Genomic DNA, 27,388 nt, shown 5'->3' with positions numbered 1-27,388 from the left:
GGTCACCGTATTACAGAATGGATATAGAATCCTTGGAAAAAATTCAGAGGAGAATAACAAGACTATTCCCGGGCATTAGGAACCTTGAGTATAGAGACAGGTTAAAGCATCTTAATTTGCACTCCCTCGAGAGACGTAGAGCGAGGGGCGACCTGTTAGAGGTGTATAAGTGGAAGGCAGGGCTAAACAAAGGGGACATTACAAAGGTACTCAAACTATCCAACCAGGAGCGAACTCGTAACAATGGTTTTAAATTAGACAAATTTAGATTTAGGCGTGAAATAGGTAAACACTGGTTTGGAAACAGAGTAGTGGATGAATGGAACAAGTTACCAAATATCATCATTAACTCGAATACGCTGAATAGCTTCAAACATAGGTTGGATGCTTATATGAGCAATATGGGTTGGGTGTAAACGGGACTGCCCAGTATGGGTCCAATAGGCCCGCTGCAGTTTCCTCCATTCTTATGTTCTTATGTTCTTAAGGTTGTGGACCCCTTGCTCTAAATGCTTAGTATACCAATAATAAATGGTGTATACTGTACACAATTAATCCACCTTGTTAACGGTAATTCTCTGGGTACAATTATTATTTTTAATGTTCACGATCGCCGATTTTCAAGGCTTCAGTCACTATGATTTGCAATGCTCACAGCCGGCCATGGGAAAGAAAGTGCGATAGCAATTCCATCTGGACCGTCATAGCACGAGCACTGCCAACATTGGAAGTGGAAATGTTTGGCTTCTCCTTCCGGACGGTCTTAACACGACAGAACAGCAGAGAGAAAAAATATATATATTTTCCCCACTTAAGTAGTTGGATAACTGGACAGAAGTGTGGCACTTCCTGTAGGAGGTTTGTAGCAGAATATGTGCGCCCTCAAAGCTGTCAAATCAGAAGGAAACACCTGGATTTGTTTGATGCAAATGGCCACAAAATCAGCGTAATCCTCTCTAGCAAACGTGCTGCCCTCAGTCTCAGATCAAGGCTGATACTTTTCACAGGCAGAAGGTAATGGTCCAGTGCAAACTTCGGGAAATGAAGAACGAATGATGAACGAAAAAAGCACGTGAAACCCAACAATTTGCGAATCAATGCCAGATGCGCGATTTTTTTCAATTCCACTAAATCATTCTATGATTCATCTTCTCACGTCGCGGCCCCCTTCCTCTCATCCGACGTTAACTCCTCAATTAATTATGAAGAGGGCATCCTTCAGCACTGGAAAGGGCACTACCATTCACTGCTCAACCGAAACACCGATGTGTATATGTTGACTACCCAGCAGGTCCCAACGCCTGGAACTGGCCCACCTCAACTATCCTCCATCCCGTGATGAGATAGCTACTGACATCAAGTAGATGAACAATATCAAAGTCACAGAACCTGATAGAATCCCAGCCGAGGTGTATAAAGCAGGAGGACCCCTGCTGACCAGCCGTCTCCACTCTTTCCTGGAGAATACATGGGAACAGGATAAAATCCCCAAAGATCTTAAAGACGAGGCAAACTCCAAAGACTGGCCAGGCTGTGGCAACCTCCGCGATATCTCGCTGCTGTCCATAGCTGGCAAGATTATCGCCCAATTCCTCCTAAACAGATTTCTTCCTGAGGCGGACAACTTCTCAGAATCTCATTGTGGCTATTGAGTAGACCATATCGGGGCACTACTGACATGATCTTCGCTGCCCGACAGCTACAGGAAAAGTACAGAAGAGAGTCGTGACTTGGTCATGGCCTTCATCGACCTTTAACTTGGTCATCGGGGAGGATCTTTGGCTGATCCTCAGTCGTGTTGGTTGCCCACCAAAAGTCATCATCAACAGGGGTAAAACAAGGATGTGTACTGACACCACTCTCTTTTCCATTTCTTGGCTGCCTTCTTTACCGTGCCAATGCCAATCTAACCAGGATGAAGGGACTCGTCAACATAAGATGACTCCAAGCAAGAACAAAAGAGTGTCTCTTCCACCACTGAACTTCAGTATGCAGACGACCTTACCCTCGTCGCTCACACTGAACGAGACCTACAGGAGATCCTGAATACCTACACAGACTCGTAAACACACTGCGGCCTTGAGTTGAGCACATGCAAGACTCAGATTCTCTTCCCGCCTGTTCTTGGTTCATCCACGACCCTACCATTCATCCAAGTTAACGGTATAATCCTCTCCAATGTTAACCACTTCCAGTACCTTGACTCCCACCTGTCCACCACCATGGACATAAGAACATAAGAACATAAGAATGGAGGAAACTGCAGCGGGCCTATTGGCCCATACTGGGCAGTCCCGTTTACACCCAACCCCTATTGCTCATATGAGCATCCAACCTATGTTTGAAGCAATTCAGCGTATTCGAGTTAATGATGATATTTGGTAACTTGTTCCATTCATCCACTACTCTGTTTCCAAACCAGTGTTTACCTATTTCACGCCTAAATCTAAATTTGTCTAATTTAAAACCATTGTTACGAGTTCGCTCCTGGTTGGATAATTTGAGTACCTTCGTAATGTCCCCTTTGTTTAGCCCTGTCTTCCACTTATACACCTCTATCAGGTCGCCCCTCGCTCTACGTCTCTCGAGGGAGTGCAAATTAAGATGCTTTAACCTGTCTCTATACTCAAGGTTCCTAATGCCCGGGATTAGTCTTGTCATTCTCCTCTGAATTCTTTCCAAGGATTCTATATCCATTCTGTAATACGGTGACCAGAACTGAACTGAGTAATCCAGGTGTGGTCTCACAAGAGCAAGATACAGTTTTAGGATGACCTCGCTAGTCTTGTAACTAACACTCCTTTGTATGAACCCAAGTACTTTATTAGCCTTGTTACGAGCAAAAACACATTGTTTACTTGGCTTAAGGTTCCTACTTATCATTACTCCTAAATCTCTCTCGCAGTCGGATTTCTCTATGGCATCGTTGTTCATCTGGTATCTGGTTTCCCTGTTTACATCTCCTATACTGAGTACTTTACATTTGTCCACGTTGAATTTCATCTGCCATTTTTCAGACCATTCGAAAAATTTGTTTAGATCTTCCTGCAGTTTTGCTGAGTCCTCGTCAGATTTAATAACACGTCCTATTTTAGTGTCATCAGCAAATTTATTTATGTTGCTGTCTATGCCGATATCTATGTCGTTTATGTATATAATAAATAATAATGGTCCAAGTACTGAGCCTTGGGGAACTCCACTTGTGACGTTGCTCCAATGGGACTTAGTGCCGTTAATGCTCACTCGCTGTTTCCTGTCCTGTAACCACGCCCTAATCCATTTAAGGATGTTACCTTTGATGCCATGAGCTTCTACCTTTCTAATTAGTCTTTCGTGGGGGACTCTGTCGAAGGCTTTGCTAAAGTCGAGATATACCACATCATAATTGTGCCCCTCGTCCACCGATTCGAAAACTGATGAAAAGAATGTTAATAGATTAGTTAGGGCAAGAACGTCCGCTTGTAGCTTTCATGCTGTAAATCATTGATCAATCGGTGCTTCCAGGTGATTTCGAATAGAGTTTGAAATGATTGCTTCCAGTAATTTTGCCTACTATTGATGTTAGACTGATTACGTAGTTAGAGGATAGTGATCTATCCCTTCTGAAAATCGGTATTACATTCGCTATCCTCCAGGATTCTGGTACTACACCTGTTTTTAAGGACATGTTAAACAACTTTGCTAAGGGCATACTAAGCTCTTCCTTACATTCCTTTAATACTCTGGCAAATATCTCATCGGGACCAGGTGACTTATTAGGCTTTAGTTTGTCTATTTGCTTACTAACATCGTTACTAGTCACTACTATCTCACTTAATTTGTTTTCTTCACTATCTCTGAATAGAGTCGGTGCCTCGGGTATCATGTTTAGATTTTCGGTGGTGAAAACTGTTGAAAATATTTATTCAAATTATTGCTCATTTCTCCGTCGTTATCAGTGAGCTCGCCGGAGTCTGACCGTATTGGTCCAATCTTTTCTCGTGTTTTAGTTTGATACATTTGGTAGAATCCTTTGGGGTTTGTCTTCGCCTCCCTTGCTATCCTTACCTCATTATTCCTCTTTGCTTTCCTTATCTCGGTTTTAACTCTACTCGCCAATACCCTATAATAGTCCCGGAGGTGAATTTCGCCACGATTTATCCTTCTACCTATAGCCTTCCTTTGGCCAATGATGCCTTTAGCATACCTGGTGTCTTCAGCTGTAAGGAGTTGAAATTATCTACAAAGTTACACATATATCGATCAGTGGTCCTCACCCTGCTGTATGGCAACGAGACATGGGTCACATACAGGAGATACCTCAAGGCGTACGAGAACGTTCACCACAGTAGTTGCGTTCCGTCCTCCGAGTTTGCTGGGAAGACAAGAGAACAAATGCCAGTATTCTCGCTGACACCAAAAGTAGGAGCATCGTGGCTGACATCAAAAGTAGGAGAATCGTGGCTAACAATACCCATGAACAACTTCATTGGACTGACCATGTTTCCCTGCATGGATGACAGTAGACAGCCAAAAATGCTACTTTACAGTCACCTAACGAATGATAAACGTAACGCTGAGGGAGGGGGGGAGGAGGGGGCAACGGAAAAACATAACGATTGTCTTAAGGCAAACCTGAAAAAGTACTAAATCGACCCCCCCTCACCTTGGCGACGATCACTTCACACCGTAACGCTTGGAGAAGCACCACACGATAAGGTGTCAATACTTTCGATTTAACTCAATTCCACACCGAGGCAGACAAATGCCAGCTCCGAAAAGACATTGCCGCACTTGATGTGACCCAACAACTGTGTACGCCCCTGGGGGTCCTATATCGGCCTCTCGAGCGACCTCAGAGCTTACCAACGAAGGTGACATCACTATTACCTCATATCATTGTGTCATCGACTGGATGGTCGTCATACTCGTCTTTGAGTGACAGCAAAGTAGTGGTAGTAGTTGTAGCAGACAGCTATCTGTCTTCTTTCTTTTTATTACTCGTGTGAGCAAATCTGGCTGCTGCTGAATGAGTAGTTGTATCATCAGACAACGTCAACCCTTTTTTCTTTTACTGGACAACTGAACTCATTGAGTGAGGAATGGGGAGTGGCTGATTAAAGGGCTGCCCGCCAGCCTCTTCCTCGTTACTGGACAACGTTAAAAGATGACAAGAGGACAGGCTAACATTCCTCTCCAGAGACTCGAAGCTAGGATTCTATACATTAGGTCCTGGAGATGGCTCGTTAAATGTTAATTTTTTTATATCCCGCGACAGTGGCGACGCCAAGCGGCTGCAAGGTATACAGTGTAGTGGACGTCTCCCCTACAAACTGCGTAGCTGCAGGCCACCTGCGACGCCTTCCCTAGCAACCAAACTAGCGGCAAGCGAGCGGCGTCACCAGATGCCACCATATCCTAGCAACAGAGGCAAAAGACCGGCTACTTTCTGGGTTTTCCCTACATGACTCACGGCTGCTGGGTATATAAGCTCTGTCTCTCCATTGAGATTCATTCTGGCCTCTCTCCTTGAACACGCAACACCTCCTCCTCCGCCGCTGCCTGGCGGCCCTCGCTCCCGCCAGCGAGCATGGCGACCCACCAGCTGTCCTTCTCTGAGCTTCCTCACCAACCAGCTCTTTCATTCTGCTCTCGGTTCCTGAACACACAACACCTCCTCCAGCAAGCTCCTCGCTGTCCAGCTTTCATTCAACCAGGAGGCCAGCAACAGGCAACATCTTCTCTAACGAAGCTCCTGCACATCTACCTCCTTCAACACGCTACTCACAGAACGTCTCTACTGAGCAGCTCCTCACCACACGGCACCTCCAGCACCAGACTGTCTATCATATAACTTATATTATACAAGAAAACCGCCTTAGAGTTTCCATCCATCCTGAGTGCTAGACAACATTATACCACGAAACCCTACAAATGGTGACTCCCGGAGATTCGCACTCACACAGGATGGAGGAGACACTGATCACGCTCCCAGTCTTCAAGCAGCATAGAAGACTGGCTTACCACGAAACCCTACAAATGGTGACCCCCGGAGATTCGCACTCACACAGGATGGAGGAGACACTGATCAGTGATCACGCTCCCAGTCTTCAAGCAGCATGGAAGACTGGCTTATCCACACAGAAGCAGCTCTGCTACTCTAAGCAGACACCAGCTCCTCTTCCTGCCCAAAGCACCACATCCTACCGAACCCAGCACACCTGTCCTGCCTCAGACGCCGACCCCGGCCCAGCAGTAACCCCTGCCGCCCCTGACGCGGCCTTTGTTCCTGAGTGCGGACCCACACACACCCCTCTTTTCTCCCTCAGGTACTCCCTGCTAATGTCCTGCACCCTGCTGCTGTCGTGGACCCAGCTGCTGTCACGAGCCCTTATCCGCTTCTGCTGACGCAGCCCCTGCTCCTGACCCAGGCCCACACACCCCAGCAGGCGCATCTGACGACTCAGTACCTGCCGTGAGGGAAGCACAACATTCATCGCCTCCACACACCCTCTTTTCTCCCTCAGGTACTCCCTGCTAATGTCCTGCACCCTGCTGCTGTCATGGACCCAGCTGCTGTGACGAGCCCTAATCCGCTTCTGCTGACGCAGCCCCTGCTCCTGACCCAGGCACACACACACCCCAGCAGGCGCATCTGACGACCCTGTACCTGTCGTGAGGGAAGCACAACATTCATCGCCTCCACACACCCTTTTTCTCCCTTCTCCCACAGATAGTGTGTATATTGACAGTTGTAATCAGCGACCAGGCTCATTCACGCCATCGCCGTTGTCTCACATGAGGCATGCACCGCCCGTTCTGCCTCACATGTGCTAAGCAACTCTACAAACAACAAGTCTCCTACACCGCCTGGAGGGAAGGGGGAGTATTGCAGTGGACGTCTCCCCTACAAACTGAGTAGCTGCAGGCCACCTGCGACGCCTTCCCTAGCAACCAAACTAGCGGCAAGCGAGCGGCGTCACCAGATGCCACCATATCCTAGCAACAGAGGCAAAAGACCGGCTACTTTCTGGGTTTTCCCTACATGACTCACGGCTGCTGGGTATATAAGCTCTGTCTCTCCATTGAGATTCATTTCTGGCCTCTCTCCTTGAACACGCAACACCTCCTCCTCCGCCGCTGCCTGGCCTGGCGGTCCTCGCTCCCGCCAGCGAGCATGGCGACCCACCAGCTGTCCTTCTCTGAGCTTCCTCACCAACCAGCTCTTTCATTCTGCTCTCGGTTCCTGAACACGCAACACCTCCTCCAGCAAGCTCCTCGCTGTCCAGCTTTCATTCAACCAGGAGGCCAGCAACAGGCAACATCTTCTCTAACGAAGCTCCTGCACATCTACCTCCTTCAACACGCTACTCACCGAACGTCTCTACTGAGCAGCTCCTCACCACACGGCACCTCCAGCACCAGACTGTCTATCATATAACTTATATTATACAAGAAAACCACCTTAGAGTTTCCATCCATCCTGAGTGCTAGACAACATTATACCACGAAACCCCACAACAGTATAGATCATTTTCGACACACCAGCTTACTCGCCGTTAGGGCGGTCTACCCAGCGTTAATACAGGAAGAAACCTGGGACCAGCAAACCTGTGATGTTTGGTAGGGTCACAGTGAATGATAACACCTTTCTCACATGTGTCTGGGTCGAGGCTCGAACCCTTGACATACAGTGTATGATGAAAATTACGCGTATTACTGCTGTACCGCCACCAGTGAGCTTTACATGATGTGTCATTATACCAGATTATTCATTAAAAAAAATTTTTATGTAGTCTGTAGGTTATGGACCTCCAAATTTAGATATCTAAGAATAATGCCTCAAAGCAGCACATTAATTATTTTACAGAAAATTATAATAATTGCCAACCTAGGGAATATATTACTTCCAGTAAAGCGACAGTGGTAGCTACACCTTTTCACCAGTTTTACACCATTTGATTAAAATTATATGTATCACAGACGATTAACCAATGCATTTTATTGTAGCTGTGTTTAACAGGCTAATATTTTATCATTGATATAAAGAACATCACTGTTTTTACAAGTTTGTGCTCACTATAGTTTATTGGCGTTTTTAAAAAAGTACAGTACAGGTATAGCCTGAAAATTGCACAACTACCAATGGATTATTGGAAATTTTAAGACCGGAGGTTTTAAGATTAGGCTGCTACAGTGAAAAAAAAATAAGATCAGGTCACATTATTGGAAGTTTGAATAATAATAATAGTAATAATAATAATAATAATAATAATAATAATAATAATAATAATTATAATAACAAAATTGTCATACAGATTCTCAATTGGCTAGTTATGCATATAAACTATGCAGGTGTACAGTAAAGCATGAAAATATAAAATGCAGGTATACGGTGTATGTAGGCCGTGGAAGTATACACTTTCGTATGCGCTTCCTGAGGCGGAAAACTTCCTCCCAGAATCTCAATGTGGCTTTTGACCATCACATGGCACCACTGGCCTGATCTTTGCTGCCCACCAGATACAGGAAAAGTGCAGAGAACAGCGTCGTGACCTGTACATGGCCTTCATCGACCTAACCAAGGCCTTTGACTCGGTCAACAGGGAAGCCCTCTGACGGACCCTCAGCCATTTTGGCTGCCCACCAAAATTCATTGCCATTGTGAGGCAACTCCACAATGGCATTAACGGCAGTGTCCTGCACGATGGTACCCAGTCTGAGCTCTTCCCCATCCAAACGGGGGTAAAACAATAATGTGCACTGGCATCAACTCTCTCTTCCATTTTCTTGGCTGCCTTCCTTACTCGCTCCAGTGCCAATTTAGCCGGCGGGGTAGACATCCAGTACCGGATGAAGGGTCTTTTCAACATAAGAAAACTCCAGGCAGGAACAATGGTGTCGGCAGCTTTCATTTCTAAACTTCAGTATGCAGATGACCTCACCCTTGTCGCTCACACTGAACGCGACCTACAGGAGATCCTGAACGCCTATGCAGATGCATATGCACACTTCAGCCTTGAGGTGAATGTACATAAGACTCAGATTCTCTTTCAGCTTGCCCCTGGTTCGACTACATCTCCACCTTCCATCCAGCTTAACGGTACTACCCTCTCTAATGCTACCCAGTTTAAGTATCTCGGCTCCCACTTGTCCACCACTGCGGATATCGATAAAGAGATTCAACATCGGATCAGATGTGCATCTCAAGCCTTTGGCAGACTCCATACCCGTGTCTCCAGCTGTAGGAAGCTGAAATTATCTACAAAGCTGCACGTATATCGAGCAGTGGTCCTCCCCATCCTGCTATATGGACGCGAGATATGGGTCACATGCAGGAGGCACCTCAAAGCATTTGAAAACTTTCATCAATGTAGTCTACGTTCCATCCTCCGAATTTTCTGGGAAGAAAAGAGAACAAATGCCAGCATTCTCGCTGACACCAACTGTAGGAACATCAAGGCTACAATTATACCATAAACAACTACGTTGGACTGGCCAGTGGCCATGTTACCTGCATGGACGACAGTAGACTGCCAAAGCCGCTACTTTACAGTCACATAATGAATAGTAAACCTTAATGCTGGTGGGCAACTGAAAAGATATAGGAATAGTCCTAAGACAAACTTGAAAAAGTGCCACATCGACCCCCTCACCTGGGAGACGATTACTCCACACCGTCCCGCTTGGAAGGGCACCACTCTTGAAGGCGTCAATACTTTCGAGTTAGCCCAACTGCAAACCGAGGCAGAAAAGCGCCAACGCCGGAAAGACGCTGCCGCCGCCCCTCCCGCACTAGATATAACCCTCCTCATGTGCAACATCTATGAACGAATCTGCCAGTCACGTATCGTCCTCTCTAGTCACCTCAGAGCTCACCAAGGAAGATGACATCCTCAATAACTCATATCATTTTATCATAGGTGGATGATCGTCATACTCGATTCCGAGTGATAGCAAAATAGTAGTAGACAGAGCAGGCTTACAACAGGCAATTTAACCAAAGATAAGCCGATAAAGTTGACAGGGGGATCCAATGTTTAGGCTACGTAATTTCCAGTGGCATATCTAGACATTTACAAAGTGAGGGGTGCAGCCTACTGAAAACAAAACATAACAGTATCCTGCTCATTTTATATATCATATTGATACTCTAATGTTAGCTAGCAATTCTGAAGAGTGAATCGTTATCAATACTAAATGCATTAAATAAAGAAAGAGCTCATAAAAATTAATGAAGTCAGCATAGACAGAAGAAGGTTTACGATTCACCTCTTTGGATCCTTTGTAAATCTGAAGAAAATCATGTTTCTATTCCTTTTGGTGTTGCCGGAACAATTTGTAGCTACACAGTAATATGTAACCCCCCCCTCCCCACTCCTTTCCTTTAAGGAGCTATTACACTTGTGCATTTTTTCTCCAACTCGTTTTTTGAGGGTTGTAAAACTACCGTATATTTGGATTTCCTCCAGCTAAGCTTGACGTATGAAACTCTTTTGTAACCCTGATTTTAAATAAAATATTTGATAACCTTTGTGTTTAAGCTGGTATAAACAATAAGGACTAGGGTGGATATTAACGGTTGAACCCCTTCACTACGGAGTAGCCGCTTTTAATATTTAATTTGGCTAACGTCAGACGATTTTATTGAGCTTAGAGGGGGTGCCAGTAGTACACAAGAGATTTTGATTAATATTTACCTGAAAATTAATAAGCTGTCATTTATTTCGAGCCGCATCCACTAAATGTAGTTCTCGTTTCTGCAAATCTAACAATGACAATTAACAGTTATGAACTACTTTACAGGTTAAAGAATTAGAATAATGGCTTTTCTTTTTTATACAACCTGGAGTGCCCTTTCCTACCCAGGTAAATCCTCCAGTAAATCTTGACCACGGTGATTTATTGCAGACATGTATGAGAAGAGTGGATTCCATCAGGAGCTGGGTCGTCGTGTGTTTTATCCCACACCAGCCTCATCTGCTCTCAGCTGGTTAGATGCCTACTCTGCCTGTAAGGAAATGTGGGCATCCTTCCTGATGCCCCTGACACAGCAGGAGTGGGACTGGATGAAAGGAGTTGCTGCCAACAATGGTTACAATGAAATGTGGGTTGGCATCATGGAGGGTTACGAAGAACAAGGGTCATACTTCTGGATGCAAGCGTTGGAAACTTTCATTGGTAAGTTGCGTAGCTCCTGCCTTTACCCCCTCCTCCACTTTCATTTATATTTAACATTGTGAAGTTGTCTTAAATGTTCAATTATTTGAATGCCTCATGCAATGTCCTGTGCTAATTAAAAATGCCCTTTGTGTTTAATTAATATTTCAAATTTGTTTCTGTAAAACAGAAATTAAGTTTTATAAATCAATATAGTCATTAATTAAGAGCTTTTGCATTATCATGAATAACAGTTTTTATAAAATAAAGCTGACTGTTTTGTTACGCAACAAACAGAAGTCATAATATACATCATCGCAAATTTTATACTTCAAAGTCTTGATAAAAAGAGAGAGAGAGAGAGAGAGAGAGAGAGAGATGTTCATAAGAGTCCCGGCCCTGACATGGTGCATCCTAGAGTGCTAAAAGAGTTGAGCAACGAGCTTGCCGAGCCCCTGAAGATCCTGTTTTGTAAATGCCTGGATGAACGACAGGTCCCCAGTGAATGGAAAGTGGCTTATGTGAGTCCTATCTTCAAGAAGGGCGATCGTCACTCCACGAACAACTATAGACCGGTGAACCTGACCAGCATAATATGTAAAGGATTTGAGAGTATTATCAGAGATGCCGCGATAGAACATCTACTACCTACTGTAAAGGATTGCCAACACGGTTTTATGCCGGGGCGCTCCTGCTTAACACAATTGCTCAAGGTATTGGATATTTGGACCCATATTCTGAAACGGGGTGGTAATATCGACAATATTTACCTAGATTTTGCCAAGGCTTTCGACAGTGTACCCCACGAAAGGCTGAAAATCAAACTGGAAGGGTACGGACTTCGGGGAAATGTCCGAGCGTGGGTAGAAGACTTTCTACATGACAGCAAGCAATGTGTGGTGATTAATGGCACGAAATCATCATCCGTACGTGTCACAAGCGGGGTACCACAGGGCAGTGTATTGGGCCCGCTGTTGTTTGTTTGTTTCACAAATGACATGCCTGGCGTTGTACACTCCTCCATACAAATGTTTGCCGATGACGCCAAGTTATTTCGGAAATCAAGAACCAAGCAGACTGTGAAGAGCTGCAAAAGGACCTCTGTAGGCTCCAAGAATGGTCGAAGAAATGGCTGCTGAGATTCAATGTCACGAAGTGTAAGAGGATGCACCTGGGGCGTACCAACAGTAAGGAGGCGTATCATATGTCCCAACGGGATGAAGAAGCTGCACTATTTGAGACTGAATGTGAGAAGGACCTAGGTGTGTATGTTGACAATGAGCTGAAGTTCTCGGGCCATTGCGAGAAGAAGGTAAATCAGGCAAATAAATTATTGGGTCTTATAAGAAGGTCGTTCAGATATCTAGACAGTCCGTCCCTCGTAACGATCTTCAAGAGTGAAGTGCTTCCCCATCTGGAGTACTGTCATCCCGTCTGGTCCCCGAGATATGCTAAGGACTGTCAGTTGGTTGAAAATGTTCAAAGGAGGGCCACCAGGCTGGTGCCTGCCCTTCGGCACCTCAGCTACCCTGAGAGATTGGAGCGCCTGAACTTGCCTAGCTTATACTACAGACGGGCAAGGGGTGACCTAATAGAGGTGTATAAGCATCTCAAGGGGCACTACTCAGTCGAGTGTCCTTACTTGGAGCTGATGGACGCTCGCCCCACAAGGGGTCACAGCTCAAGATTGAAGAAGCCGCAAGTCCAGAAAACTGTGAGAGCAAATTTTTTCGGAGTGAGAGTTGTGAACTCTTGGAACAATCTACCAGAAAGTGTTGTGACGGCACCGAGTGTGAGCTCTTTCAAGACAAGACTTGGCCAACACTGGAGCGGGTTCAGGTACATTCAGGAGCTGGTGCATGCCCAGTACTTGCCAACATTGCGTAACAGAGACGTGACCGATCGCCCAAGCGGCTGACGAGCCGCTCTTTTGGTGAAGAGGATAAAAGAAAAGGAAAAGTAATCAGAGACGTGACCTATCGCCCAAGCGGCTAACGAGCCGATCAGTGGTGAAGAGGATAAAAGTAAAGTAAAGTAAATACAATCAGTTAATCAAAGGCACTCTTCAAAAACTAATATGTTTTACATATTATTCATACAATTATACTATTATAGCCACTATTTTACTCATTTTTTAGGATTATCCATACTCTTCATTGAAAAGAACTTCCTGCAATTTATTTGTAATCTTTTTACTTTGTCAAAAAACTGTGAACATGTCATGTCAAAGTTGAACTTATAGGAAATCAGAGCTTAAACTGTGTTTTCTGAGTTAAAACTACAGTCCTGTGACCATATGTTATACATAATAGAAAGGTCTCTCTATATCGGAGCTGATGTTGCAGGCAAACAAAGGATGTATTCAACAACATGCATGAGATTAGCAACTTAAATACTAGTTACACTGAAGTGATTTCACAGTTGAGCCCAATCTTCTTCATAAATGATTCCTTTCTCCTTCCAGTCTTTGTTTCTAGCAGTCAAGCATAAATTGCATTGCTAAAGTCAAATTATCGCATTTCTGCTCAACAAAGCTAAGGAAACATATTATTAGGAAATTTTTTTTGTTTACATTTCCTAACCTGTTTAACTCCAGAAGAAATAATGAGAAACTGGCCAGGAAGCAGAGACAAGGACTGAAAATCAGGACTGTCCCGGTCAAACCGGGACATGTGGTAAACCTACACTTACAGTATGCCTCTTCCAGTTACTTTGGTGTGTAGTGATTGTTTATCAGACCATAACTTACAGCCCAGAGAAGAACAGCACAAAAACAGTAACCGGATGCCCAGGTGTACACCCGCTAAAATATTATTCAGCACCCGTGTCATATTGTATCACGCCATAAGGGTGCCGAATAATTTTTATTGGGTGTACAGTATGTATGTATGTATGTATGTATGTATGTATGTATGTATGCAATGTACGAATGTATATATGTACACCCACTAAAAAATTATCCTTCACCCTTACGGCGTGATGCAATATGACATGGGTGCTTAATAATTTTTAGTGGGTGTACACCCTAATAAGTTGACCCAGCCTTCGTAATTAAAGTGAGATTAAGACCTGACCCAGCAGAGGTCACGGTCACAATGAAACAGAGTTCTCACCACCGCTTGATTAGACAAACCGACAACATGACCGTGTTAACTCAAGAAACTACATTCCAGCCCACACCACGCACCTGATCAAACACAGCTGTCGCGACACACCCAGATTAGTGTTAATTAGTGACGACATCTGCCGGCCTGACACCGCCAATATAAGGGGCCGACAGCTCCTTCCCAGCATCAGACACACAGGGAGAGTCAGAACTCAGAGGCAGATGGGGTCACACTCATTACAAGTCAAGGTCGGGAGGAGGTCTTCCTTCCCTAGCAAAGAGTCCCCAGCTAGCAGAGTCTCTCACAGGAGACAGAGTCCAGCACCTGCCGGGACCACTCTCTTCAGCAGCACATGCAGACAGATTCCCCAGCCGCTGGGCCTCCCTCAGGTCACACATGAGTCATTGTCAGAGCGATCCATAGGGTGACTTACTTATGGTGGGAAGTGTATCCATTTCATGTTGTGTCCAGGAGTCATTGTCTAGTAACGTCGATATATTTTTTAATGTGTCCATGTCTTTCAGTTTACTAATAAATAGCTGTACTTGGAAATGTTGTTTAGAGGCTTTCCCCTAAGAATATAATACCAAATTAACTAACTAATAGGCCACGCTAACAAACTTTCCTCACTTTACAATCGTTCTGCTATAAAGTCTTTACTTTCTATGTAAGTTTCTCTCATTACAAATGATAATAAGACAGTATTTGCATTGGTCCAGTGTATATAATCATTACTATTTTATCGCCATTGTCTACGCTTGTTGGACAAGCAGTGATTACTTGATGACAGTTATCCATGCTGCACGGTCTCTTGCAACATCTTTCGTCAGGTTTTTACCTCTGAGATTGTTTATTACAGCCTATCCCATGTTATTTTAGGCCTACTCTTAGCTCTCCTCTCCTCCATATTGAAACTCAAGCATCTCCTGACCCAATTGGTTTCCTACATTCTCTCCACATGCCTGAACCATTTCAGTGTACCTCTACACAAAACCTCGTCAATACTCTTATTACCCAGCCGCCCTCTTAGCTCTGAACAAGTTTTTTTTTTATCTTTCAGTAATACAAAATAACTTATCCATCTTATCACCGTCATTTGAGCTCACTGAAGCCTACAATATGTCATCTCCTTTAATTTTTCATGTTTCACTGCCATATAACATCCCATTTCTCATGCCGGCTACATACATGCTTCCTTTCACACGGAAAGAAGGTTGTTTTGCCATCAATTAAAGCAACATCTCCTCGACGCAGTTCAGCCATATTAAGACCACATTCTGCCATCTGCACAACTGCACCTCTTATGTACCCACCATACACATTCACTGCACATTATTGAGTTGTTGCCAACACCTTTCTTACAGACAGCATATGACTATTTCCCACTTTCCACCACAGGTCCTTCACCCACAGCACTCTTATACCCTTTGACTCCATTCTATCCTTCCATTTTTTTTTAATTTTCCACTATCTCTTCAATACTAAACACTAAATCGTCAATATAAAGAACGCCCAGGGCAGACCAGTCCAAAAATTTCGCGACAATGCCTCAAACACCATGATGAACAGTAGACCCTTGATGGGCCCCTAATGTCACCTTAAATTCCTCGTCATTTTCTCTCACAGAAATTCCTGAGTCCACCAAATATAAAACCAGAACCACTTATGTAAGACACACCTCGACCCCTTCCTTACTTTCTCATTGCCCACTTTACTACCTCACGTGGTAACAAGTCAAATGCCTTCTCTAAGTCTACAGATACAAAGTACAGGTTTCTCTTCTTTCCTAAGTAATCATAGACAATAAAGCAAGACAATTTTTTAACCTTCATAGTAGAGTACCTCAGGCAGCAACATCTCGGCCACACTTTATACTATATGCACTAGACACGCCAAAAGCCAGAAACTCAAAATAGTATCATATGCTGATGCTGTCACTCAAGTAATCATATGCCCCGGAATAATTAAAATAAACAATGCCAATAAAAACAAGTAGAGTAATTATGGAAGAAAATGGGAGAGTAAAATAAACATAAAACAATCTAAATAATACTAATAGCAAAAACTAACCCTTATCCCATTATTGCGAATAACCAGCAAATACCATACTCTAGAAAAGGGTATCAAAACCATAACACAATTCATTAAAATCTGAAGATTTCGTAAACTAAACACCAGTACACAAATGTACCTCTACCTAGTCAGACCACACCTAGAATACACCCTGATTCCACTGAACACAATAACAAAAAACAAATAAATGTGAATTATACTGTAGGCAGTGCAAAACATTGCCCTCAGAAGAGCAGCAAAGCAGAAACTATCATATCAGTTTTCACAGAAGAAATTCGCGATGAAATTCCAGAGGTGGAACTGATATTTAAGGGAAAGGAAGAAGAGAAATTAAAGAATATCACTATCAGAAAAGAGGATGTTCTTAAGAAGATAAATAAACTAAAGAAGACAAAATCCCCAGGGCCGGATGAAATTTTCCCTCGAGTCTTGAAAGAGTGTAGGGAACAGATTAGCGGACCCCTCGTAAACTTATTTACATAATCATTAGACACCGAAGTTGTGCCAGACTTGTGAAAACAGGCAAATGTAGTACCCATATTCAAAAAGGGAGACAGCATCAGCGTCAAATTAGCGGCCGATCAGTTTGAAGTCAGTAGTGGGAAATTTCTTGAATCAATTATAGCAGATAACATCCGTTTGCATTTAGAGAAAAGCAAATTAATCTACGACTCTCAACATGGGTTTACAAAGGGAAAATCTTGTCTAACAAATCTGCTGACGAGTTTTAGGAAAGTCTTCGAGGTAGTAGATAATGACGAAAATTACGATGTTATTTACTTAGACTTTAGCAAAGCATTTGACAGAGTACCGCATCAGAGGCTTCTGAGAAAAATTAAGGCTCATGGGCTCAAGGGGAAAGTTTTAAATTGGATAAAATCATGGCTCACCGATAGAACGCAGAGGGTCAGCGTAGATGGTGTTAAATCTGAGTGGGGTCGTGTAACCAGTGGGGTTCCCCAGGGGTCAGTACTCGGCCCACTCTTGTTCATAATCTACATAAACGATCTAGATACTGGGATCAGCAGTGACATAAGCAAGTTTGCGGATGACACCAAAATAGGGCGGCAGATTAATTCAGGGCAGGATGCAAATGCATTACAGGAAGATCTAAATAAACTGCAGGGGTGGTCTGCAAAATGGCAAATGAAATTCAACACCAGCAAGTGCAGCGTACTTAATATTGGAAGAACAAATACTGTCAATGTGTACAGCCTTAACAACATCAACCTAGAGAAGTCGACTTGTGAAAGAGACCTATGGGTACTTGTAAGCCCGGACCTACGGCCTAAAAAACAGTGCTTTAATGTTCGAAATAAGGCAAACAGAGTATTGGGTTTTATATCTAGAAGTGTAAGTAACAAGAGTGCAGAGGTCTTATTGCAACTATAACTTGCGCTAGTCAGGCCGCACCTCGGTTATGCGGTTCAGTTCTGCTGCCCTTATTATAGAATGGATATCAATTCACTAGAGTCGGTGCAGCGAAGAATGACGAAAATGATTCCGGGACTTAGAAACCTTCCATATCAGGATAGGCTAAAGAAACTTAACTTGCATTCCTTAGAAAGACGAAGAGTGTGGGGAGATATGATAGAAGTATTTAAGTGGGCGAAAGGAATTAATAAAGTTCTTATAATATCCGAGCAGGATAGGACTCGGAACAACGGATTAAGTTGGATAAGTTTAGGTTTAGGAGGGAGATAGGAAGGAATTGGTTTACAAATAGGGTGGTGGACGAGTGGAACAAGCTTAGCAACTTTGTAGTAAGTGCTGGAACGCTGGAAAGGAGGCTGGATGGATTCATGGATGATAGAGAGTGATAGTAACTCTCGACAGGAGCTGCCATGCACAGGCCAACCGGCCTATTGCAGACTCCATATTTTCTCATGTTCTTATGTTCTATATACCCAAACGGTACAAGACATACACATAGAACGTAACATAACATAACCACACAATGAGTGATGTATTTAACTAGGGTGACAAATAGAAAGAAAGTATATGGTTGACTGAGAAATATTTGGAGAAGGCAAATCGTGTCATAGGAGATAAGGACAGAGATGTACAGGGGAACTGTTGAGGTGACACTAATCATTATTACAGGGTATTTGGAAGTGATGCGTGTACAGTAATCTCTCCATGTGCGGATTCTTCAATCTCCGGAACTCTCCAATAGCCGGAAAAAAATTTGGGCATTCCAAGAAATTCTGGGAAAACATTTCCATTCCGGGTATCCAAACGAATTTCTGAGGATTGCATCATGTACATTTCAAGAAAATTTTGAAGAAATTCAGAGAAATCTCTCCGTTCATGTGACTGCATGGGATGCCTATGTTTGGCTGATGTATCTCACAGCCTATCTCTTCAAACTCTTGTATCGTGACACTCTTAGTTCATTGTGTTGCCATTGTACAAACTATTACGCTCACTCACTGCCGGTTTAGCATACGATTACCGAACCGGCATACTGTATAGTCAGCCAAGAATACCGTTAGAGCAGTGTTAAGACATAAAAAAGCAATTACAGTTATGTATACTGTGCTGTACATTCAGTAAATGTTAAAGTACCATCTAACCAGTACTATACATAGCAGAGTGACAGTTTATGCCAACTGTAGGCTAGAGGTGTATGCACAGTATAGTCTCGATTTATGCGGATTTCATTTACGTGTTTGGTCATTTACGCAGCACCTTGCCAGACAGGCAATTTTTATTTACGTGGTACATTCCATCATTTACGCGGCAAGCGACGCGGACGGGTTGCGCGGTGGTCGCCCTCATGCCACCGTTGTCCATACGCGCCAATTATTATTTACGCGGTACATTCTTGATTGTACATTAGAATATAAGAACATAAGAAAATAAGGAGTCTGTAATAGGCCGGTTGGCCTGTGCATGGCAGCTCCTGTCGAGAGTTACTACCACTCTCTATCATCCATGAATCTATCTAGCCTCCTTTTGAAACTTTCCAGAGTTCCCGCACTTACTACAAAGTTGCTAAGCTTGTTCCACTCGTCCACCACTCTATTTGTGAACCAGTTTCTTCCTATCTTCCTCCTAAACCTAAACTTATCCAACTTGAATCCGTTGCTCCGAGTCCTATCCCGCTCCGATATTATAAGAACAAGCGGCGCGGGGAGGGTGCGCAGTAGGCCGCTCTTATGTTATCGCTGATGTCATATGACGTATCTGGCTGTGATTGGGCCACGCATCCTTACCACCCACACATTCCATGCGCCGCTAGCTGCGATTGGTCTAATGTAACAGAGGGAATAAGTCACTGACCTTACGTGCGCCAATCTCATTGTCCTCAGTCACCGCGTATACAGTTTTCTCTTGTGCCCGCTAATCTGTTCAACAATGGCATCCGCTGGACCCTCACTGTTATGTTCTGGGTAATAAGTTCAATATACAGGAGCGAACACAAACACCTGTATAGATTTTGTAGGTTCGATTTACTGGATAAGAGATATGTACACAAAGGGAGTAGTGCCGCTCCTCAACCTGGCTGCTTGTCAACTGCTCTATAGACGACGTATGGCAAGTGATACATTAGCAGCTTCCATACGTCGCCAGGCACATTAATTAAGCATGTGGGACATCTTAAATACATTGCCACACACTGCTAGCCAGGCTGAATAAATAGTACATAAATGGAGCACATACATAATATACATACATAATATATAATACAGCATACATAATATACATACACCTCCCTCCCCCCTATACGCTCATAGCAAAGTCTTGAGCGGACCTTTTCTTTTGGATCCGTTCTGAGCGTCGAGGGACTAGATCACTGGGAAGGGTATGGGACTCAACACTGGTGGCGGGGTCAGCAGAAGGCATTGTTACGGGGCGGAGAAAACGGCGGTTCCTCCACCACACACGACCACTGGGTAACCGCACCTGGTAGTCCCGTGACCTACCGAGACCCATGACTACGCCTACTTTGTCCCAACGTAGGGAGGTCGGGTCCTGAACACGGACTTGGGTGCCGACACTCAACCTGGGGAGAGAACGGGCGTGGTCGTTGTAGCGGGCGACGACGTCCTGAACACGTTTCGGCGGCTCGGCGATCACAATCCTCTGTCTTGGCCTGCCACTCCTTGGAGAAGGATTGAGGGTGAGCAGGGACACACGAAGGGGGCGTCCATACAAAACCTGGGCAGGGGAGCGTCCGGTGTAGTTAGGTGTGTTGCGGAGTTCAAGAAGACCCCGGTCGAAGGCCTCGCAGTCAATGTTCCCAGAAGGGGCCACCTTAAGGATGAGGTGCTTCAGGGATTTGACAGCAACCTCAGCGTGGCCGTTGGACTGCGGGTAATGGGGCGATGACAACACATGCCGGACTCCCCATCGGTCAAGGAACACAGCAAAGTCCCGGCTTGTGAACTGAGGCCCTCCGTCGGTTCGCAGGCGTACAGGAACGCCCACGTCACGGAAGTAGTGGCGGAACTTGCTGATGGTGGCGGCAGACGTCGTGTCATTACCGCACTTGATGACAACCGGCCAACCAGAGAGACGGTCGATGATAACAAGGAAGGACTTTCCTGACACAGAGAAAAAGTCGGCTGACACAGACTCAAAGGGGCGGGTGGGGTTGTCGTCACTCATGAAGGGTTCCTGCTGCTGGCTGGGTTGTAATACTTGGCAGGGCTCACACGCACGGACAACATTGGAGATGTCGGAGTTGATGCCGGGCCAGAACACAGTCTGTCGTGCACGTCGTTTGGTGGCTTCAGCTCCACGGTGACTGTCGTGAAGGCGAGCCAAGACGTGGGGACGTGATGCAGCAGGGACAACTACCGAAGGAGAGGTGTCACTGGCCAGAGGTAGGGGTAGGGCGGCAGCAGGGTAGTTGCTGCTCCCTTCGTGCACCCTGTTGGCGTATTTTACCTCCAGAATCGGTGTTGGGAAGTCCTGGGAGATGATGGCCAACTCTTGGCAATGTCTGTAGGACAGCAAAGGAGTCGGGACACCATTATGCACGTCAATCCAGGCCTGACACGACCTGTTGCCAAAGGTGACATGTGCATAGAGTGAACCTAGGGCTGGGGCCATCTGTGAACCATCTGCCGTGACGCAGAGGTCCTTGGGAGGCGGTCCTAGATCGCTTGGAGAGAGCCCCAAGCATTGCAAATGCTGGGGACCGATGACTGTAGCATCAGCGCCGGTGTCAGGCAACATCTGAAGACGGGATGACACACTGCCATAGGTCACGATGACACTGATGTACTGGGGAACTTTGGTCCTGGGATGCGAGGAGTACACCCTCCTAATATGGCTCGAGCGTTGTCCAGGGTCGTCATGCTTCTGATTGGAAGACTGTGGGCGGCCCTCTCTGGTGGAAGGGAGCTGAAGCTTCCGCCGACGCTGTCCCTTGGGTTTGTTGGAAGGGCAACACTTGTCATAGTGGCCCAGACGACCGCACACGCACTGGACGTACTTGGCTGGGCACCGTACTGTGAGTGACCAGTGGCCCTTACGGTCACAACTGTTGCATGTAGACTCAGCAGCTGGACACACCTGTGTTCCGTGCTGCTTACCACAGTTGTTACAAAATGAACCGGGCGTGGACGTGGTGGGCGAAGGCGTAGGAGCAGACTTCTTGTCCTTCTTGTGTACAGCTGTAGGGGGACGGATGGCAGAGGTGGCACACCTGGCAGCCTCATAGGAGCGACATATCGCAGTCGAGGGAGGTGAGGCGTTGGACAAGGGGATCACCTGCTTCAACTGGGTCTCCTCGCACTGCTGGTGGTGGCCTAGACATATATCTACTTCTTCCGAGGCTCTCTTAAGACGTACATAAAAGGCGTCAAAAGTCTCACCCTCCATCTGTTTGCAGCTAAACAATTCCCTCCTGCGCAGAGCTTCATTCTGCTGCCCTTTGATGTGCCGTTGTAGAATGTCCAGTACCTCCTCTACAGACAGCGAAGAGGTCGGAGGTACCTGCAGCGTATGTTCTAAGACACGCTGAACTTCCAAGGACAGGCACATACGCAGCTGGATGAGTTGTTTAGGCTGTGACAAACTCTGGAGATTCACCATTGTAGAATAATTAGTCCACCGTCGCCGCCATTCACGAAAAGTCTGGAAATTCACATCAGGCGTCAAAATGGGCGGTGTTTGAGCTGCTGCTTTAGGTGGTGCTGGGGGGCGTGAAGAGAGCATTGATGAGGTATCTGAACCAGTCAGTACCGAGGCAGTGTTAGAGCCAGGGGCTTGGTTAACAGTGAGGCGAGATATCAAAGCTTCAAACCGTGCACTGTCTTCCAATCTCCGTTGGTGGTCTCTCTCTGCCTCTGCTTGTCTTCTGCGTTCGTCTGCCGCACGTCTGTTAGCTTCATCCTCGCGCCTTTCATCTCTCATAAACTTCATTAAAGCAATTATCTCTGGAGACAACGCTGAATATGGAGGTGAAGGGCTGCGCGATGCTGTGGGAGCTGGAGCGTCGTGGTCAGCCTGGTCATCCATCTCTGCGGGGCTATCATCCGACTGACTCATCCGGGCATCGGGTCCACGGCTACGCAAGGCACGAGACATAACTACTTCATCTGTGTACTTTGTCTTAAATCAGTGTTGACCGGTCAGCCCGTCGTATCAACAAGATCTCAGACAAAAAATTTAATTAAATACACAGATAAGTAGATTATATATATAAAATATATATAAGGGAGCCGCCGCGGTCAGTGAGTGTTAGTACATGTATGTGTGGGTGCGCGCGTCTGGGTGGGAGCAGTCTTGCTGGGAGGGAGAGGAGGGAGAGGCGGCGACTCACAGTCAGTCGCCAGTTACCCTCTGGACGCGGTCAGAGGAGGGTGCACTGAACTCTACTCCCCACAAATCCCCTGAACATGCCTTACACCTTGGGAATCCTTTAGAACAAGGTCACACATGTATGGCACGAAACACACAATGCACTAAACACTTCACAGAAAATCACTGTCACTGACACTGCTCAAAGTTGCTAAATTCTTCGAGGACGGGTGGCGGGCGGCGGTTGACACAGGGCAAGGGGTCCATAAGCCGGCTTTCCACAAACTTTGCACTGTCACTCATAATTATCCAGTAAAAGTACGCACTGCGCCATGTTCAATGTTCTGGGTAATAAGTTCAATATACAGGAGCGAACACAAACACCTGTATAGATTTTGTAGGTTCGATTTACTGGATAAGAGATATGTACACAAAGGGAGTAGTGCCGCTCCTCAACCTGGCTGCTTGTCAACTGCTCTATAGACGACGTATGGCAAGTGATACATTAGCAGCTTCCATACGTCGCCAGGCACATTAATTAAGCATGTGGGACATCTTAAATACATTGCCACACACTGCTAGCTAGGCTGAATAAATAGTACATAAATGGAGCACATACATAATATACATACATAATATATAATACAGCATACATAATATACATACACTCACCACCACAGAAAAACCTTGAGTTACCTGGACCAAGCCACCCCAAGCCCAAGAAAGTGCGGCATGCCTTAAGCTATGAAGTTAAATATAAAATCGTTCAAGAGTTAGAGAAAGGAACAAGGCAGATGAATCTGGCGCGACAGCATGGCATTAACGAATCTACGATCCGCACCATCGAGAAGAATGCCGCCAAGATAAAAGAACATATGAGCATCACAAAGTCTGCAGGTGCCTCGTTGGTCAAGTATTGTCAGAATAAGGTGCTGCTCAAGACAGAATTTATTGGTGAGCTACTTGATTCATCAGGCGAGAAGGAACGTGGCGGTCGACACTGGGGCAGTGCAGGACTACGTGAGAGAACTGTACATGGCAGTGGCGCGAAAGATGGGAATTGCAGAGCCCAAACCCTTCACTGCTTCTGCTGGGTGGCTGCAAGGGTTTAAACGTCGTAACAAGATCACGAACGTTGAAATTGTTGGTGAAGGTGTGAGTGCTGACCGTGCTGCGGAAATGGATTTTCCTCCATTCTTACGAAAAATTATGGAGGAAGGACAGTACACCGACGACCAGGTGTTCAACATGGATGAATCTGGGTTCTTTTGGGAGAAATTACCTTCCAAGACATTCGTCGTCAAGTCTGCCAGCAAGTGTAAGGGCCGGAAGTTGCAGAAGGAGCGCATCACCGTCCTGTTCACCACCAATGCCTCCGGCACCTGTAAGCTCAAGTTGTCTGTGATCCACACAGCCAGCAAGCCGCACGCCTACAAAAACATGGACATGAGCAAGTTAAATGTCCACTGGCTAACCTCAAGGAAGGCGTGGATGTTCACTGGTCTGTCCCTCTCCTGGTTTGACGACTGTTTCGTTCTTGACGTAAAAAAATTTTGCCCGCAAAATAATGTGCCATTCAACATTTTGTTGCTCCTTGACAATGCATCAGGACATTCGCCCCTACTGTTGGATCGTCACCCCAATGTAAAAGTGGTCTTCCTTCCCCCCAACACTACGTCGTTAATCCAGCACATGGATGATGAGTTGATATGTAACGTCAAGGCTGCTTTCTCCGCAAAGAAGTTTCGGCTCCCGAACGACTTCACCAACACCAAGGATGAATTGCGGAACAAGGGTTCAACGTCAAGAAGGCTGTTGATTTCTTGGTGGAGGCATGGGGACAGCTGTCTGTGGCAACGATTCGTCATGCGTGGCGGCATGTGTTGCAGGGTATCCCAGGTGGGAGGCAGAGTCAAGCGGTGGCTGGTGAGGTTCAGTCTGTTGTTGTGGCATTGGACATTGCAAGAGAGGCTGCACAGAGTGTTAGAGCTGCAGGCTTCTCCGAGACCACCAACGACGACATCCTGGAAGTAATCAGGCAACCTGAGGTGACTGTGGACTAGTTGCTGGAAGATGATGACGTCAGTGAGGAGGCAGGTGGTACGGCAGAACAAGAAGAACAAAAGTTAACACATGGTGATGTAAAGGAGGCCATCGAGTTGGACGAGAAACTCAAGCTCATTTTTTCCAAAGACCCAGTGAATCACCTATACGAAGTCTTCAATAACCATCTGTTGCAGTCTATGGAGCCGTATATCCAGCTGTATCACGACCACATCAATGCTAGCCGTCAACGTAACATAATCGACTTCTTCGCCCGCAACCCACCACAACCACAGCCAGCCCAAGTCAGTGATAGTGACAAAATGGATTTTGAGGGGTTTGTCAAGGAGGCCCTGCTAACATCTGTGCTGGATAGTGATACAAGTGATTCACCTGAGGGCCAATAATCTGCCCTCTGCCTTGGAACCAGCCCCCATTCCCGTGTGCCCAGCCATCTCTTCTACTAACGTAAGTGTTAAAAACCTTGATATTTCTCTTATACTGTACCTGTACAGTACTGTATATTATTCTCTTATTTTTATCTTATATATTATGTGTGTGTCCATACCATCATAAAATTAAGATGTTATTTTTACTACAACGTACGAATTGTGTCGGAAAAAATGTAGTCTGGGGGTCGGCCCAGTCTCTATTTCAATTAATCCCATATGTTCTGTTATTTCGTTTACGCGTTCCTCGTTTCACGTGGACCTCCACGGGTTCAATTGACCATGTAAATCGAGACTATACTGTATAATACCTGCTACAGTAGATGTTACAGGACAAAGGCAGGCCAAACTGTATCATCATATCACTATTTGCCCTTCCTGCATCACAAACTCAAGTCGACAGCATCTACTTGTGAGTACAGTACTGCATATATAGTACAGTAGTAGTATATTTGTTTATTTACAGTTCAGTATATTGTACATGTACAGTGGTGTTTGCATAAATAAATGCAGCCATGTGTCTGACCCTGCGAGATGAGTAGTTTAGACTCTTGGAAAACTTTCCCCAGTACAGCACAGTACTGTACCCGGAGAAATCCGGGGGATGTGCAATGTTTTCCGGGGATGAGAAATCTCATCTTCATACTCGGAAATCTCTCCAACCCAGAACCACTCTGCACCAGTTATTCCGGCTAACAGAGAAATTAGTGAATTAGAAGTAACAGAATTGCCACGTTTGAAAGCAATATGCTGTGTAAATAGAATGTGGGCAGAAAGTGGATCAGGATCTGCCCAAATGTTACAGACATTGAAAGATCAGAAAATGAAAGATAGGCAAAAAGAATCTATAATTCAGAGGTAAATGGTGGAATGGAGAGGGGAAGACAATGCAAATGAAAGGATGAAGTGAAGAATACATAGAAGTGAGGTGAATGAAAATCCAGAAAAAAAATAGTGTGTGAATGAGTGGAAGGCACAGTGGCAAATGAAATTGGGAGAAGACTATGCTGCGAAGCAACAGGAATAATGCAGATCTTGGGTGTTGTTATAGATGGGGACTACACACACTTTATTGTACCTGTAGTAAGAATGCAAAACTATAATTTTATTGCTCTTGTTTTTGGCATGCATAATTAATACATGTGTATATTTGCAGCTCCTGGCAATGTGAGTATAAGCTGGGAAGATGATGGCTACTCCCTTCGAGGTTGGGACACAGTCCTTAATGCTAACGTCATTATTGACGACAACATAGACTGTACTCTGTTGATACAAGCTACCTCGCAGATTGTTATTGAAGACTGCTACAAACAATATAACTTTGTGGGCTACATATGTGAGGCTGTGCTACCTAACCCATAGGCTTCTGTTGTGAACCAATCTCGTACAGTACTCACGGTATTCCCACCTCACTTCAATCTCATTATTATATCAAAATTACTTCAATTACCTGGCTACTCACATTGTAATAATGCAATTTATATAATCAATGATACAGGTATTTTGCTCTCTTTACAGGTACCAAGGCCGAATTAACCATTAGGAAAATAAAGTTTTAGATTATTTTTGTCATTATATCTGACTGTGTATTATTGTCGATAAATATGTATGTGTGATTTCCTATTAATTTGCTTCCCAAATATTTAGTGATGCTATGGAGACTGGTATTTTGTGTGAAGGATAGAGTGATAAACATCAACCACTCAACAGATGCCTGTATGTTTGCAAGTGTCCAAATTAACTCCCAACTGCAATTAACTTAATGGTGAGTCTTGGAACTGTTCTTCAACAAATGCGTGACAATTTAGACGAGTGAGGCTC

General features: G+C 45.0%; 1 protein-coding gene across 1 annotated transcript in view; it reads left to right on the top strand.

Annotated features, from left to right (window-relative positions):
- The window catches only part of LOC121878156, a 32,987-nt gene extending 5,832 nt beyond the window's left edge, over window positions 1-27,155 (top strand). Inside the window, exons 2-3 of the mRNA XM_042384183.1 lie at window positions 10,891-11,160; window positions 26,724-27,155. Of these exons, the coding sequence (XP_042240117.1) occupies window positions 10,891-11,160; window positions 26,724-26,929 (476 nt within the window). The 3' untranslated portion in view covers window positions 26,930-27,155. The remainder of the gene's footprint in view (window positions 1-10,890; window positions 11,161-26,723) is intronic.
- Window positions 27,156-27,388: the final 233 nt, after the last annotated feature.

Source organism: Homarus americanus, unplaced genomic scaffold (genome assembly GCF_018991925.1).
Source record: "Homarus americanus isolate GMGI-L3 unplaced genomic scaffold, GMGI_Hamer_2.0 scaffold45562, whole genome shotgun sequence".
Lineage (NCBI taxonomy): Eukaryota > Metazoa > Arthropoda > Malacostraca > Decapoda > Nephropidae > Homarus > Homarus americanus.
The sequence above is the reverse complement of the archived record's forward strand: the minus strand, read 5'-3'. Positions and strand labels throughout refer to the sequence as shown.